General features: G+C 37.1%; 1 protein-coding gene across 8 annotated transcripts in view; it reads left to right on the top strand.

The window, feature by feature from the left end:
• Window positions 1-17,409, top strand: part of clockb (clock circadian regulator b) — a 27,414-nt gene extending 10,005 nt beyond the window's left edge. For 7 of the 8 annotated variants that reach the window (XM_032562498.1, XM_032562496.1, XM_032562493.1 and 4 more), the window contains 17 exons: window positions 2,732-2,821; window positions 3,019-3,139; window positions 3,421-3,534; window positions 3,988-4,106; window positions 4,200-4,282; window positions 5,979-6,085; window positions 6,194-6,341; window positions 6,467-6,542; window positions 9,081-9,225; window positions 9,336-9,439; window positions 9,550-9,726; window positions 9,979-10,137; window positions 10,736-10,939; window positions 11,578-11,765; window positions 11,872-12,004; window positions 12,532-12,663; window positions 13,078-17,409. In XM_032562498.1, the coding sequence (XP_032418389.1) occupies window positions 2,732-2,821; window positions 3,019-3,139; window positions 3,421-3,534; window positions 3,988-4,106; window positions 4,200-4,282; window positions 5,979-6,085; window positions 6,194-6,341; window positions 6,467-6,542; window positions 9,081-9,225; window positions 9,336-9,439; window positions 9,550-9,726; window positions 9,979-10,137; window positions 10,736-10,939; window positions 11,578-11,765; window positions 11,872-12,004; window positions 12,532-12,663; window positions 13,078-13,392 (2,415 nt within the window). In that variant the 3' untranslated portion in view covers window positions 13,393-17,409. The remainder of the gene's footprint in view (window positions 1-2,731; window positions 2,822-3,018; window positions 3,140-3,420; window positions 3,535-3,987; window positions 4,107-4,199; window positions 4,283-5,978; window positions 6,086-6,193; window positions 6,342-6,466; window positions 6,543-9,080; window positions 9,226-9,335; window positions 9,440-9,549; window positions 9,727-9,978; window positions 10,138-10,735; window positions 10,940-11,577; window positions 11,766-11,871; window positions 12,005-12,531; window positions 12,664-13,077) is intronic. The other variant, XM_032562500.1, reaches the window with a different exon arrangement.

Raw genomic sequence — 17,409 nt, 5'->3', positions numbered from 1 at the left:
GTACTGTGGGTGACAACAGTGTAGTACCAACTCTTCTGTGGTTGGATTTTCGTATTGTAGTTAGCAGATAAAGTTCCATTTGACAGCCTTTTCAGAAACTTAACCCTCCTGTTATGTTCGTTTCTAGGGTACAGCAAAAATGTTCGTGGGTCAATTTGACCCAGGGAGTGTTTAATCATGCAATAGTGTCAGAAACCAAAAAATTCCTCCAAAACATTTTTGTATCTGATTATTAACTCCAATACTAACCATTTCAATCAATATTTGTGCAATGATGTTTTATTATTTCTCAGAAATTAAGGATCAATGACGACAACCTGCTCATTTACTCATTTGGACATAAAAAATGGAATTTAGATTTTTAATGTCCACTGAAAAAAACCTAGACACAAAAAAACAATAATTTCCTTGAAGTTGACCTTTGGTAAATTATTTTATATTATACTTTTTTTTTTTTACCAAAGGGTGATCTTTATAATTGAACTTGAGACACACATACTGTTCTGGGTCAAATTGACCCGCTGATTAAAATCAAGATAAATGAGTCATGCAGAGAGTATTTATGTTTTTCTCCACTTCTGCTGAGTGTCCACTCAGTGTGGGTGGAGTTTGTCCACAGGAACAGAAAAGATTCCCGTCAAAGGTTGTGTGAACACCTGCTTTCTCACAGTTTCCTAGTGAAGTAAAGATAATAGTGAGAAAGTGGGCTTGTGTGTGTGTGGTTGCGTGTGTGTGTGTGTGAGTGTGTGTGTGGTGAAATATGGTTCATAACTGCAAGGAAACATATAGAATTGGACATTATAAAATCTTTTTTTGCACTTTAACCTGACTGCCGGGTCAAATTGACCCGAACAGTATCGATGTAAAAAGTAGACCTAGGGTTTGGTACAAATGTGTAAAATGAATAAATTTTCAACTTATGTCTAGAGTGCACCTATTAAGACAAATAGAAAACGTTTCATGCAAAAAAAATGCTTCTATTTATTTTTTTTTAATTTGTAAATTTTAAAACGGGTCAATTTGACCCGGAACATAACAGGAGGGTTAAAGAAGTTATCCCACTGTATCCATTACGAAACCATTTATGATGCATGTTTTGGATCATTGTTCTGTTGGAACGCTCATCTGGGTCCAAGTTTATACAATCTAGCTGTTGATTTGAGGTGAAATTTAAGAATTTGGAGGAGTGGCCAAATTGGTGGCAATGCAGCCTCATTTCTTAATAGTGCACCTGAAAAAAATCATAGGTTACACTTTTACAACCAGTTGAGACACTGAAACTATTGCTGAGTTTCAACAAAACACAAATTAGGCCAATAATGTGTTCTAAACCAGCGAAGGGCATTGGCTGTACTCCGGCTGTTCATGTACGTTAGTATTCTGCAATCAGAGTTGAGATGATTAGTATAGGCTAGTCAGATAAATAGAATGGTTGCAGAGTGGATGAGAAGACAAGATATAGAAAATTTAAGGTCTGAATGGTACAAAAACATTACTAATGTTCTGACTCAAAGCCATCAACGTAAAGCTCTGGTTCAGAAACGACATCAGATGATGAGCCACATATATTGATTCTTAGTATAAAGAGTTTTGTTCCAATTTATTTATCTCAAACAGAATTAGTTTACAATATTGCAAGCACAAAGTGCCACAAATTGGCACATTTACCACACAACTAGATAAAATGTTGCTTTATATGTCAGAACTCTGCAGATTTTGGCAAAATCTTGTCAAATGCACTTTTTTATAACATTTTAGGACCACCTCCTGAATGATTTTCAGATTCTTTGTGAAGAAAGGGGAACCTATAAAGTTATATTAAATGCAGTGAGGTTGAAAATTAAGGTGCACCTAACTTTTGTGCTGGTGAACCAATGAGACCAGTGCAAAATATTATTCTAGAGTCCTGATTTGTTTGCAGTCATCCCTGTTCCATCCACTTTATTCAATGCCCTAACTTCTTGTTTAAAACTTGATTGTGGACTTAATCAGCATCTTCCAGTTCACAGGCTCAAACAGTAGGTTTGAGCCTTGGTGGGTTCTGGGTAGCTCCAGAACATCTAGACCAAATTTCCTTTTCATCTAAGGGTGATAGTTTTTTAAAATCTAGTCCTTTAAAATGATCTTGGTCCAAAACACACATTAAACCTGGGTTGAGAAGAGATAAAGCAGACATTAAAGTTCTCAAATGCTTTTAATAAAACCACAACTTTAACTCTGTTGCACATTTATGAACTATTAATGTGCAACAGAGGATATTTTTCCTGTATATTTACATTTGCATGCATAATTTTGTCTCAGTGTTGTTTAGAAAAAGAGCAATATATAAAACCTGTACAACTGGCATCATTAAAAAAATGATAGTTATTTTATCCTGGGGAAATCAACGGTTCAGATAAATAATTTAACCCCTTAACTGGCGACGAAAAAGGCAGAGTATCCAAACAAACTAGATTTATCTCATGGATGGGATACCGCCAGTTAAGGGGTTAAAGAAAGAATCTAATGAGGTGTTCATGCCAATTTTAAGTCTATGTGACATTTTGACCAGACCTATATCTGCACTTGATGCTTTAGCTTATTAAAAAAAAAAGCTTCTGTTTTTGTGTAAATTTTTTATTTCATCTTCTCTGACTGGCGAAGACCAGCCATTAATTTCAGAATATAATTTGCACTTTTCCCTTGCTAGTAAACAGAGCATTTCACAGTGTCATTTTTGCTTTTGGATCAGGCTTTGGATGGATTCTTTATAGCAATAATGACTGATGGGAACATCCTTTATGTCTCTGAGAGCGTCACCTCTTTACTAGAACACCTACCAGTAAGTATTACCACTTCTGTTTGTTCATTTTGGGTTGGTCTTTCATTGCATGATGGTGGATGCTGTAATGCATTTTGTGGGCTTGTTTGTTGTTGTGGTTCAGATTAAAAGCTTTAAGAGCTTCTGTGTAGTAGTGTGAAGAGTTTGACCACTCTTTTGTTTTTGTATTTCTATGCCTGAATTTTTGTATTTTCCAGGCGGACTTGGTGGACCAGAACTTGTTAAACTTTCTGCCTGTTGGGGAACACTCCGAAGTGTATAAGGTTCTGTCTACACACCCAACTGAACTGGAGAGCCTCAACAGTGACTATATGAAGAGTCAGTGTCAAATTTATTTTATTTTTGTGCTTTAGATTGAAATGCTGCAAGATTTATTGAACAGAAATTTAATAAAACGTCTCCAAAAATATTTATTCTAAAATCTGGAAATAACTTGTATGGATTCACTTTATCTTCTGACAGTTACTCTGAAGACTTTCATTTTTAGAAATATACTGATTCAGTGCCATCTGTTTTTCCTACTTTGAAACATTGTAAACAAATCTACAGAAATGTAATTTGTAATTTAAGTAACTTTTTGTCTATCTCTTCCTCTTCAGCTAAGAATCATCTGGAGTTCTGCTGTCACATGCTGCGAGGAGCAATTGACCCCAAAGAGCCTCCGGTTTATGAATATGTGAAATTTATTGGCAACTTCAAATCCCTCAATAACGGTATGTTGCTGTACTCACACTCATTGTTAATATGATACTGGATGCTTTAGCAATGTTTCATGATATTGTTACTTTACAGTCTCATTCTTTTACAATTTGACCAATATAAAGCATTCAATCATGCAGCAATGTTATCAGTAGCTATTCCATACTATTTAACATTTCCACATTTTGTCATGTCAAAGTTCACTATAAGTTCACTATATTCTATAAGTTGTGTAAGTGTAAGAAAAATGTTGCTTCTTTTAACTGAAAACATTTAAAAACATGTGGCTTGTAAATTAAGTTTTTCAGTTTCTTATTTGTGAAAACATTTTTATACCTCTATTTCACAGGTATGCTGTAGTTTTTCTTAGTTTATAACACAAAAATTTACAAAATGTGAAAACAATAAACTGATATTAATATTTTTTTTTCATTTAATGGGAGAGTACAAAGTTTTCTCTGTTGCAGTTCCAAACATTACGAGGAATGGTCTGGCAGGAGTGTTACAGCGGTCACTACAACCTGCCTTCGACGACCAGGTGTGCTTTGTAGCCACCGTCCGCTTGGCCAAACCTCAGTTCATCAAGGTATTGCCAGGATGATTACACAGTTGAGCCTTTTGTCATCTTACATACAATATACTTCTGGTCAGATTCTCATGTTTGTTTTTGTGGTTGTAGGAAATGTGCACAGTCGAGGAGCCAAATGAAGAATTCACCTCAAGGCACAGTCTAGAATGGAAATTCCTCTTTTTAGACCACAGGTAAACACACTCTGTAGTAACTCTATGTGGGGAATTCCTCTCCTCCATTCACGTCTGCCTTTCCAAAATATTTTCAGGAGGAGTTTCGTTGTCAGAAATTAGGTCAAAGAAGGAATTTAACATAAAATCTTCCAGTAGCACACAGGAAGATTTGTGAAATTTAATGTCTGTAATACCTTGTGAGACAAAGAAGGTGTTTCTAGTGTGTTAAATCACTCTTTGCAAGTATATTTTAGCTGGTGAGTATAATCAGCAAGATTTGAATCCTGGGAACAATAAACTAGATTTAAACTATCCTTTAAAGTCAACTTTCTCTTGCATTTTAAAACCTACCTGGATGATATCAACATGCATTAAGACAGACAGAGCTCTGCAGACATTCTGTCACCAATTTACTGGTTTAAACTTAAAAATGAGTTTGCAGCCCAAGTTTGCAAGTTAGCAAAGAACTTGACCTATTTTTCATTTTAAAACATGGTGCAGATGGCATAGTAGAGGTTCAGATTGCTGACCTCTGCTTTTTCTGCTTTGTTTTTTGGTTTGGTAACAACTGTTGCGCTATCACGGCTCTTTCCGTTCTGCCTCAACCTGCAGAACCTGCGTCTTGACTACTTTTCCACTGGTTCTTTACTTCATCTTAGAATTTTCCTTAATTAGAGGTAACTAATGACACAATTTGGGAAGACGGCATGAGCAGAACATCTTTATAATCTGGCTTTGAGATGACAGCTTTGTGTATCACAAGCGGTTGCTTTGTGAGCAAGCATGGTGGCATATAGAGATTGGTCATGCACGTTTCTGGAAAAGCTTTGTCTGATTCGTTTCAGTGTTTATACCGTTATCAATCAACTGTTCTTATTATTATCTCAACTGCCGGAATTTAAAATAATGAGTACTATTTGGTCTGGGGAATTCTTGCTGATCTCAGTGGTGAACTGTTGCTCCTTTTCTACTTCTTTGACCATCTAGTACTCGGCTGTTACATGAAATATAGATTTCATTGTATTTTATTTTACTCTACAGTTGCAGCATGCAAGAGTAAAATTTTGACATTTTTTTCACAAAGTTTTGCACAAATAACCAACATAAAAACTTGTATTTATTTGTTTTTTGGCAATATAGTGGGGGAGGATATAAAAATGGCATGTAGTGCCATTCTGGAAAGAAATAAACTGCATTAATATATGCAGTCAAGCGTTGCATCCATGCAATAGATTATATTTTAGGCATATTTACCATTGTGGTCCATTTTTAAGTTACTCCTAAGACCGAAGATTGCTGTCAAGGCCTGTTGAGTTTGAGACATAATAAACCACTCCAGTAGATTTGGCTCAAGGAGAGAGATGACAATAATAAACTAACACCTGATTTTGCCTATTTTCTAACCATAAGACACACACACTCACACACATGTACATATGCACTGGCAGACAGATGAAAACAGACTTGACCCATTTTCATACACACACTGCGCTCCTGAAAATGGTTTAGAAACAGATGGACATGTGAACACAAAGATCTCCTACTTTTACTCTGGACTTCAGGTGGAGATTTTTTTCCTTGATTCTTCAGTTGTATAATATCTGGAAGGGGAAATGGTGAACATGGACAGTAGGGGGAAAAATTAATGGCAAACTTTCTGAAACATATTGAATTACGCATTAATTCCTATGATGTGTATTTTTTCTCTCTTCAGAGCTCCACCAATCATAGGCTACCTGCCTTTTGAGGTTCTAGGAACATCAGGGTATGACTATTACCACGTGGATGACCTGGAGACACTCGCCAAATGTCACGAACACTGTGAGGCTTTGCAGTTTCTCTTTCATTCAAGATTCTTTAGAGAGTTCCTATCGCTGCCTTTTTCGTAACATCTTTTGTTTTGCCTGTCTTTATCCCTCGCCTTCTCAGTGATGCAGTATGGAAAAGGGAAGTCGTGTTATTATCGCTTCCTGACTAAAGGTCAACAGTGGATCTGGCTGCAGACACACTACTACATCACCTATCATCAGTGGAACTCCAGACCTGAGTTTATTGTTTGCACACACACAGTGGTCAGGTACAAAACCCTTTATATATTATCTTTTTCATATCATTTTTTTATAAAAACTACCTTTTTTATTGTTTGTTGATTTATTTACGCATCCCCATAAAGAAATCCTTCTTTTTAAATCTGCTATGCAGCTATGCAGAGGTGAGGGCGGAGCAGCGCAGAGAGCTGGGAATTGAAGAGACCAATCCAGAGGCAGCTGTTGATAAAGTGAGTCAGCTCTATTAGAAATGCTTTGTTTGTTTTTAAGTTTTTCATTTGTATTTTTCTCAACCAGATTAGTTACAGAAGTTGTGACATGCCTGGTGAATGGAAGCTATGTTATTAAAATTTTTAAAAAAAATAAAGCATGACCAAGATTTTATTTTTAATTTACTCATATTAGACACCAAAATAGAGCATCTATCCAACAAGCTATATTACACGTTACAGATAGGCAGAATTTCCATGCATGGCAATTGAAATATAATAACCCTACTAAACATTGTTTCTAAGCAACTTTTTGCTATATAGATGTTACACACACTAATACTACGATAACTTCTACGATCTGGTATATTGGGCAGTTCTAGTCCATGTATTTACAAATATTCATATCATGTTTTACTCCTTTATTGAAAACAAAATGCAACTTTTAATTTGTTTGAAACATTTTACTTCAGTATACATGAGTGAAAATGAAGAAAATCACTGGCCACGTTTAGTAATGGCTTTCTTGTGGTTATTGTGCAGAATAATGAGTAGGTGCTGCATTTAATATGATGTATATTCTGTTATTTATAGAGTAACAAAAGTGCAACAAGTTATTTTATGTTTTGCAGGTTGGCTATATTCTCAGATATTCTGTAGGTTAGAATTGGAAATATTTCCAAATAATTTTCCAAACTATTCTGTTTAGCAATAGTCAACTAGTTTCATACAGTGGGAAAAACTCTAATGAGCACTAGATTGAGACGGTGTAGAAGTTTGTTTTACCACAGCTTAGAGCTTGTGGTCCTTTGCTGCTACTGTTTCATCTTGAATTCAGTGAACTATGGCAGTTATGTTTCGACCTGCAAACACCTGGCAGCCATCCAGGAAAACTAGTGCCACCAGTAGCAGTGGTTCTTCCACAGCCTTAGAGACAAGTTATCACAGTACCTAAAATAAATCACTTGAAACTGTTGGAGGTATTTAGAATTTCTGTTGAAATGTTCAGGGAGATGGTAAACTGTAAACAGATGTGCTAATGTCACCAGTGTTCATTTTATAAGCTTTGCTGGGGCAGTTTAATGACTGAGACACACTGCTGCAAAATATAGATGGTCTCTTAAAAGGTACTTGCAGTAGTGCTTGTATGTGGTTGCCAATGTTAAAACCACAATGTGGTTTTTTCCACTAAACCAGTTCAATTGCGAAACTGAGACAAGAGTTATATAGCAGCAGTTCTTTGTGTTATCATCGCCACAAACTCTGGCACCCCACATCCCCTGCCATTTTAGCACTGCTTAAGAGCTGGGCCGGAGCAAAGAACTGATCATTTTTTGTCTAATCTACAAAAAAAACCCAAAAAACATTTTAATAACTGAGCTGCAGCATTGATTAAAATGTTTGATTAGCAGGATCTCATCTTCCTGCTGTTTCTTTGATATCACCTGTCAAGAGTTAAAGTAGGTCAATGTGCATACAGCAGATCTTGAAGTGAAACTGTAAAAGTCATTTCCTGCTGAGTACTTAAACACTGATTGTGTTTTAATAGAATAAATCTCACTTCAAACTCTGTCTATATCTCTGCTTTGCAGCTGGTAGCGATCTTAAGTTAACTGTTTGGGGCTGTTAAGACTAAACCACAGTGTGTTCAAAACAGCAATAAGAAGTAAAGCAGGGAAAATTAGTGCATCTGTTTGCAGGGATGCGGATGTAAACAATATGATTTGTGTTGCTTCCCTGCAGTGCTCTCCTCCGCAACTAAGCTGTTGAGAACTTTTATTGGTTGAGATGTTTATAGTGTCACGATGACATAGCGCCAAGCTGGCTCTGTGGATATGGAAAAATCAAAGTTATTTTATGGAACCAGTTAAGACCTGTTTCTACCTTCAACTTTGGTTAAGCATTGGACGAGCTTTGCTGGAAAAGTCTTATGTGTGGAACATGTATCGGGAATCAAATTCACAGTGTTTATATTAAAATTTTTAATCTCTTAAAAAAGAATTACTGTTGTAGCAGAACCAGTCATTCTGACCTAGTGTTCAGAATAGTCTGGTTCTACATGACCCACCAATACCTGGGTGTCACTTTATACAGAAAACAAAAGCTCATGAAAAGTGGTGGCAACAACTTGATGACGTGAATGAGAAGAATGGGGGTGCATTGTTCTCGATATCATTGTAACATTCAACAAAAATGCATGTTTTTCTAATACTTAACAGCTCTAGTTTACATGAAGTGAAAGTTGTTGATGTGCACATTAATTCATTTCTTCCAGTTATTGAAAAAGCACTGGCATCTGACTGTTTGCTAACTGTGGTTCATAGTCTTTATTTGCATGAATACAAATGTAGGATTTTGAAAAATCAAATTTTGGCAGCATCTGTGGAGTGAAAATATATTTAAAACTTATGTGTAATCCATCATGTAGAAATGGATTTAGTCAGTTCTCAGAATCATGCTTTTCTTGTTTATGTTCGGTCACTTCTAGTTGCAATCTTCTGATAGTATCCACCACCTTTTTTTAAAATTGTTAATCTTTGTGTTACTTTAAATTTGTAGAGTCAGGACTCTGGTTCGGAGTCACAGCTGAACACATCCAGCTTGAAGGAAGCTCTGGAGCGGTTTGACCACAGCCGAACACCTTCGACATCGTCACGGAGCTCCAGGAAGTCATCGTCTCATATCTCGGACAATACTTGCACTTGTAAGGATACATGGTTTATGCCAATGAGTTAAATCCTCATACTCAGTACAAGTAAAAGGCGAAGTGTTTCACTAGGATCAGCAGAGTCACCAGAAGTTCTGTCTCTGCAGCAACAGCTCCCAAGATGCACATGGACATGGCGACACCCCCTCGGCAGTCCCTGGCCTCTACCATGGAGATGGCATCTCAGCGACGCTCATCCATCAGCAGCCAGGTAGGATTGATGAAAATAATGGATTTTAATTATACTTGATGTTTTTTTTTCTTTTTCTTATATCAATGCACTTTAGCTACTGATGTGTTTGATCTTCTTTGTGTTTGCAGTCAATGAGCTCACAGACCACAGGACAGAGTTTGAATCCTGGCATAATCACTCAGCAACAGCAGCAGCAGCAGCAGCAGCAGCAGCAACAACAACAACAACAACAGCAACAACAACAACAACAACAACAACAACAGCAACAACAACAGCAGCAGCAGCAATTTCAGGCAAATGTACAGGTAAGAATAGTAAAACTGCGCTATGAATTCACCTACTTCAGAGGAGATACTTGTACAAAAAAGACTAACTTAAAAACAGTAGGGGGCAGTAAACACCCATAAAATGGATGATAGAAGGATCTAAAGCTACTTGATACAGCTTCACATTCTCATTCAACAAAATTAAGGTTTCTGGAGTATATTAAAGGACCCTATCTTGTTAAATTTAATTAAAAAGTGTGTTATCATAGAGTTCTTCTTTGTCTTCTGAAGCCGGTGATGGAGTTCTCAGCACAGGTGAATGCCATGCAGCACCTAAAGGAGCAGCTGGAGCAGAGAACCCGAATGATCCAGGCAAACATCCAGCGGCAGCAGGAGGAGCTGAAACACATCCAAGATCAATTGCAGAGAGTCCAGGGACAGGGCATACAGGTGGGCTTGATTCTACACACAACTTGCAGATGTGTTATAATAAGAAGTTTCTTATTCTGCATTTAGTTATAATATGTAGCATTTATACCTTTTTATGGTATATTTATCTTAGTGCCACACATGTCTTCTACTTTTATTCAAGCTTTGTTGGTGCTTTGTGGGTAGATGTCACACTTAAATGACATTTCAGGAAAATGCCAAAAGACTAAAGTAAAATTGTAACTTTTTGAGGAATCTTTCCCAAGATTTTCTAATTTTGGAAAATACAATTTGAACACAACAGAAGCAGAATTTCCACCTCCTTCTTTAGACCAGTAGATTGCTTTGTTTTCAGCATTTCGTTTGTATTTAGTTTACCTAACTTGGATCAAAAATTATATTTTTGTTTTACATATTGTTTCCTTTTCAATTTTCAATCGATTAAATTGATTCAGGTACCGATTAAATTGATATCGGTACCTTAATCTGTACCCTGATGAGATAATTTCTTTGTTTCTGTTAACACTATTTCTAGCATAAGCATCAAAATAACAAAAAAACATGCAAATCAACATTTTCCGCCTCTACTTTGCTCTGACAGTTGCTGTCTCCTTTATAGATGCTGCTGCAACAACAGCAACAGCAGCAGAGTGGAATGATGAACGTCCAGCTCCCACACATGGGCTCGGTCCAACAAGCAGCTGGTCAGGTCCAGCAGCCCTCAGTTAACCCTGTTCATTCGGGATCTCAGCAGCTCACCATTCAGCAGCAAGCTCCTCCTCCTCAGCAGAGCTTACAGCAGCAGACCAATACACTCGCACAGGTGGGTCACACACAGGTACACACTACTTATGCTGCCTTTCCTTTCTTTTATTGGGCTCCCCACTGGTTGCAGATCCCTACATCTACTCTTCCTGGTGTCCACACTTTCAACATAAACAACTGTAAAAACATAACGTACATACAGTAGATGACACAACAAATTCAAAATAAAAATAGCTACAAAAATAAACAGATGCAAATACTAAATACAGGCCATAGATCAAATCAAAATGAATTACACTATTATGAGGAACATTCTACAAAAAGACATTCACTTTAACATTTTAAACAACACATATACAGAAAAGCATACACAATCAATATAGCATACTATAGGATTAAGAAAATATAGTATATAGTATGGCTGCTACTCTGATTAATGCTTGTCATTGTAAGATGACGACCATTTCTCAGCAGGATTAGAGTTGTGCCAAACTCTCTCCGCCTTCATATGAAGCGAAATTTCTTCAGACTTTTCTGCATCTGTATCTCTGATTATCTCATCACCATAAAAAAGATATTAAATCAAATTTCAACTGAGGATGCCAGCTTATTAAATGCAGCTATATCAGACAAATAAAGCTTTATTATAAAAAATTGGATGTAAATTCCCATTTTGTTGCTTGTTTGTTTTTACAGCGTCAGCCACAGCAAACTGCCCAGGCTCAGCCTCAGGCCCAGGGATCGGTCTCTGCCCCGCTCTACAACACTATGATGATTTCCCAACCAGGACCGCCAAACGTGCTGCAGATCAGTACCAGCCTCCCGCAGAACAACACGCAGCAAGGCACCGCTGTGGCCACCTTCACACAGGACCGACAGATCCGGTAATAACCAAACTTTATTATCTGTTTAAAAAAAAAAAAAAGGTCCTAATCATATATGATGTATGATAATAACAAACTTACCCAAATGTTTTTTTTTCCCTTCCAGATTCCCAGCAGGGCAGCAGCTCGTAACAAAGCTTGTGACAACTCCAATGCATGCATGTGGTGCTGTCATGGTGCCCACCTCTATGTTTATGGGGCAGGTTGTTACAGCCTACAACCCCTTTGGTGGCCAGCAGGTAAATAAAATAAACATTCATATGATGTTGACAAACATCTTGCATATTAGTCATAAAAATTTTTTTGCAGTTGCTAGGTTTTTTGACAAGGTAGGCTCAATACGTTATTGTGTTGTTTTTGTTATTGGTTAATTTCTTTCAACACAATGAGAATTATGATTAACTGTGGGAACAATAAACTCCAATTTATGATGCTTATACACCCCAAAACCAACATTATGGTTAAGAGTATTGGTTTTACTCATTTTTTCACTGTTGGTTCCATGAAAGCATCAATAAATATCAATAGATATAAAAATATGATTGTGTGCTTCTAAACTGTACAATATCACTGCTAAATTTAACTGGTGTAATGAAGTAACCTATTTAATATTGGATAATATTTATTTTTAATGACACAACTTTTGTTTTTGGTCTTTGACTGTATGAAGCGACATTAAGTCAAAGCACTATTAAGTTTTGAAAAAAGATGGGAGAACTTTTAAATACTTTCTCCTCTCTTAAGTGTTTTCCTTTTTTCATCTCAGCAGGGGGGACAGACCCAGACCCTAACTCTACAACCGGCCCAATCGTCTCAAGGTCAGCCCGATGGCCAAAACCAAACAGCTGTAGTGGCACAAAACAGCCAGCAGGGGCAGCAGCAACAGCAGTTCCTGCAGGTAACAGAAGAGGGCACAGTGAGCCCATTTAAACACGTCATGTTTGTTTGCATCCGTGAGATGTTAAAAATGGTCTGAAGCATCTAGAGCAGATTGATAGTTCAGTGAATTTTATGCATTAAAAAATAATAATTTAGCAACTATGAAAAAAAATTACCACTCAAAAGGGTCAGTATAAACTGCACAATTGTTAGACCTGTCCGAATAAAACCATCTTGAAATTAGACAACTCACTGTGTTGAATATTTAAATAAAGTGTTTGGAGAAAACCTCAGAACTTAATAAATCACTCAGCCTCTTAATAGCATTTATTATGTATGGTTAAATGTTTAAGACGTGCAAAACTTACAAAAAAGACACATTTCAAAATATCTACTTCATTTTCTAAAATTTGTTCCATCGTTTTGTTGCTAGGGCACTCGTCTTCTTCACAGTAACCAGTCTACCCAGCTGATTCTGCAGGCAGCGTTTCCTCTCCAGCAACAGGGAGCTTTCACCCAGGCAACACTACCACAGCAGCAGCAACAACAACAGCAGCAACAACAACAGCAGCAACAACAACAGCATCAACAACAGCAGCAGCAGCAGCAAAGGCAACAAAAGCAGCAGCAGACGCAGCAGAAGTCTCACCACCAGAGGCACCAGCAGCAGCTCAAACCACAGCCGCAGAAACAGCAGAAAGCCTCGTCATCACACAGGACTGACGGTGTTAACCACCAGCACCAATGACTCCTGGAGGAAAGCTGTAGGAACTGCTGTACATGTCTGTGTGGGTCTTCTGGATGTCACAGACCTCTTCTTCCCTCCAAAAAAATGATCGCCTTCCCTTCCTTGATTTGAGAGATTTTTACTCCTAGGAAAGAGGGAAAGTTCAGAGTTCGTAAGGAACTCTGTGACAGCCATCGCTGAGGCTTAAGGAAAGAGAAAGTTCCTGTTTTCCTCTTCAGAGGTAGAATCACAAGGGAGCTTCAGTGTCTATGGAGACTTTGAAAGGAAAATAGAAATACACCGTACGCCGATGATTATGGACTTTTTTTTTTTGAAAGAGTCTGACTGTGTACAGATTTACTGTATGATAAAAAGAAAACCTGTAAATATCCAAGTATAGCCTAACAGAAAACAAAACCATAGTATTTTATATGACTGCATGGAAAGAATAACTGTACGCTTTTATTAGTTGCTTTTGGAAACAGAGTTTTTACTTTTTCGTGGTTTCTGGTCAAACAGAGCAGTGATGTGCTCTCTAAGACCCCCTCCCCGTTCTCTTGAAAAGAAAAAAAAAACAAGTCCAGAACAAAGCTTTAAAGTCTTTTGGTGTATTTAAAAAAAAAAGAAAAGAAAAATAGGAAGGATTGGGCTTGGGTGTTTTTTTGTAGAAGGTGCTTTTAAACACTGTGTCTCCAGGACAAAAATGGATTCTTTTACCTTTGTAATTACAAACTATGTTTGACAAGAAGCTAGAAGAAAGTAGATTACAGTCTAACTGAATTATTTGCAGGATAATTTCTGTACGTATAACGGGTTTAGTGATTCTAAGTGCCAATAACATAGTGAATTGTGTTGTTTTTTATTTTAAATTACAATATTCAAAGCAGTATATATATATTAAAAAAAAAAATATATATATATATATAAATATATTTTCCAAAAATATATTACCCCTAATAACAAAATTCATGCATATGTATATAGTAGGGATTATTTTTTACCAGTCAGAGAGCCCTATACGTGACAAACAGTATATCCTCAACCTCCTGACAACTTCAGCACTTAATGTGGTTGTGTAAAGAAATATCACTGTTAAAACCTTTTTTTTAATTTGTAATCTGTGGTGTGATTCCGTGAGCTAATGTGCGTTTTTGATAATACAATCCTCATGTGCATGACTCGGAGCGAGCGTATCTTGTAGTGGGCGTGTTCGTTTGGCCCTCGTGTCTTATGATGTTGAACTTAGTAAGGGTTTGAAGTTGCTGGATGGTACTTGTCCTCTCAGGAATGCGGAAAGTTGTTTTCTTGTTTTTGCTTCTGCCTCAGTCTGGAACCAGACCAGGAAGGATTAGGCAGTGATGCTTCACAGACCAGAGGAAGTGGCGTTTATAAAGGGTGCGGTGTCTGTGTGGAAAATTTGACCTTAATTTCAAAAAAGCCCTCCTTGTTTTCTTACTGGCGTCAAATACAAGTGCATGAACACGCAGTAGGCATGGGCCAGAATAAGCTTCTCACTGTATGATGTGACGTAACTACACCAAAACCCTTAAGCAAAAGTGTATGACATGAACTAAATTATTTTCTTGAAAAATAATTATTTTTAGTATCAAAATCTAATCTGTTGATACTTTCAGTTCTCTTCCAGTGTTTTGCCAAAGTTTGGGTGGGACCAAACTTAGCGTCCTGAAAATTTCAGAAATGAAATATTTATAAATGATCATGGTTAAACATATTTATGCTATAAATATAGGATTTAAGAAATGGTTCTTACAGATACACAGGGTTCCTACCTCTAAACTGTATAACTATTCTCTGTTGAATTAAGCAAAAATGTTAACAAACACCCATAAGCTTTAGTCATTTTTCAAATTAACTGTCTTTATGCACATAATATTATTACTGTTTTCCCATTCCCCCTTTTATAAGTTAACACTGAGTACAACAAGCTGATATTATCTGGCTTATTAGTCAGGCTGTCTGCTCCACTAGTTAGCCTGCAGTCCGCTGCTTTACAGACTTGCTGCTACAGACTTTTGTAAGAACCATGATGGAAATCGTAAATGGCCCATGCCTAAACTGATAAAGCACAAAGCCTTACCAAATATATTTTGTCTAGTTTCTAGTGCAAATATCTTAGTACACTTGAAATAAGACAAAACTAACTTACCAGTAACTTTTCAACAGGACATAAAATCTCGTTTTAGGTTAATAGTACTAGTTCCACTGGCACATTTTTTAAAATAAATTTTTAAATATTATAAGTGGAAATATCTGCCAATGCAACTAGTGATATTATTTTTATATTGAGGAATTAACCTAAAACAAGCGTCTATATCTTGCTGAAAAGTGACTTGTAAGTTAGTTCTGTCTTATTACACGTGTAAAAAGATATTTTCTATAGAAATTAGACAAAAAATACTTGGTAGGATTTTGTGTTTTTGTAGTGTAAAATAGAGGAGGACAAATGGTTAAGGAGTGAGCTTTGGTATTACAGTGGGGGGGGAAATCCTAAAAATGACCCTAATTTTAAATTTAATGACTTAGGTGGATTTTTTCCTAGCGGTCATTAGTGTTTCATCCTTCCTTCTCTTCATAGGCCTCAGAAACTCTCATGCAGTCCACTTCACTTGTATCTCAGTTCTTAAATGGCAGTTGAAAGCAGAACCGGGCCTGGGTCCATGATTAAAGGCGGCGATGGAGTTTTGGCTCAGTCTGTGTGTACTACAGCGATAAGCCATATCAAACAGAGAAAAAAAGCCTCGGAGCAAAGGAGCTTGTAGTCGTTGGCAAAGGAGCGTCTAGAATGTGTTGTTTTGCCTGAGCGTAGGAGGCTGCAGTGTGTGTGTGTGTGTAGAGTCTTCGTTCCTTGATCCTACTTCTTGTATCAGTCGGGGGGTGACAGTATTTGCTGCCTCCCTGGAGATAGCCAATCAGTTCTTGCGTTGCAGTATAAAGAAGTGATGTTTTTTGAGAATCATCCGTGTTGTTGCGAGACTGCATGGGAGAGAGCTCAAACTTGATAATGTGGGTCGTGTGAGAGAGACTTTGTATGGTGACTTTTAGTGTAACCCAGTATATTTTCATAGAAAACATGTGTGACTGAAGAAGTGTTGGGAGTGTGGGGGGGCAATAGGCAATGCAAAGCACTGGCTTGATCGCAGAGTTACAAAGAAGTTCACAAAAAGCTCCCATTAGATGATGAATACAAACAACAGAAGTAGATCATTTGAAAAGCAAAGATCCTGCTTGAGCAAGGTCTTCCACCCATAACAACAAAGAGCCTCTATAGCGTGAATGTGTGTAGAGCTTGAAAATGGATCTAGTTTGTGACACTGATACCCAGCCCAAAGAATGTAAAGGTGTTTTGTAAAGACTAATGGATGTTGTACATTTTGATTCTGGAGAATTTTTTGACTGGCTTTGTTATGAAGGAAATGGAGGGGAATGAAAGAGAGCTCATCAATCACTAGTTTCCACATAACGAATCTGAAAAAGAAGAAAAACAATTATTAGTGTCTTTTTGAAGTTATTGTCGACTAGTTTTGGATGTTTCACCATCACAAATGTTTTTTTTTTTTTTTAGGAATGATGTATGTCTGACATTTGATTTGGGAAGTTTTAGAAAAAAAGCTGTTGAAAATCGAAGTGTTGGATTATTGGTGGCCGATGGCATTGACAAGACAGCCACACCCCGTTCCCTCCCGCCTTCCCACACAGAAACAGCTATCACTTTTCTTCTTTCAAACCACCCTTTTGTTAAGAGTGTAATTCTAGTATAATACTGTACACAGACACAAAGCTAAGAACACCAGTATTCAGTGTAAAATGGTGCTATGCTTCTACTTGTACTGTACGTATGTAAATCCCTTCTTCTGTGCTCCTTTTATCTACCCCAAAGTCAAATGTAATAATAATTATAATAATAATCCATATTTTGAAGCAAAATGTTTGCAATTACTATAATCCCCCCTGTCCCATCTTGGTCAATTTGAGAAAAAAAAACAGTTGCAAATATTAAACACGACACCTGAACTTGAA

Source organism: Xiphophorus hellerii, chromosome 5, assembly GCF_003331165.1.
Source record: "Xiphophorus hellerii strain 12219 chromosome 5, Xiphophorus_hellerii-4.1, whole genome shotgun sequence".
NCBI classification, from domain to species: Eukaryota; Metazoa; Chordata; class Actinopteri; order Cyprinodontiformes; family Poeciliidae; genus Xiphophorus; species Xiphophorus hellerii.
Note: the sequence above shows the minus strand (reverse complement) of the source record. Positions and strands in the feature narration are given on the sequence as shown.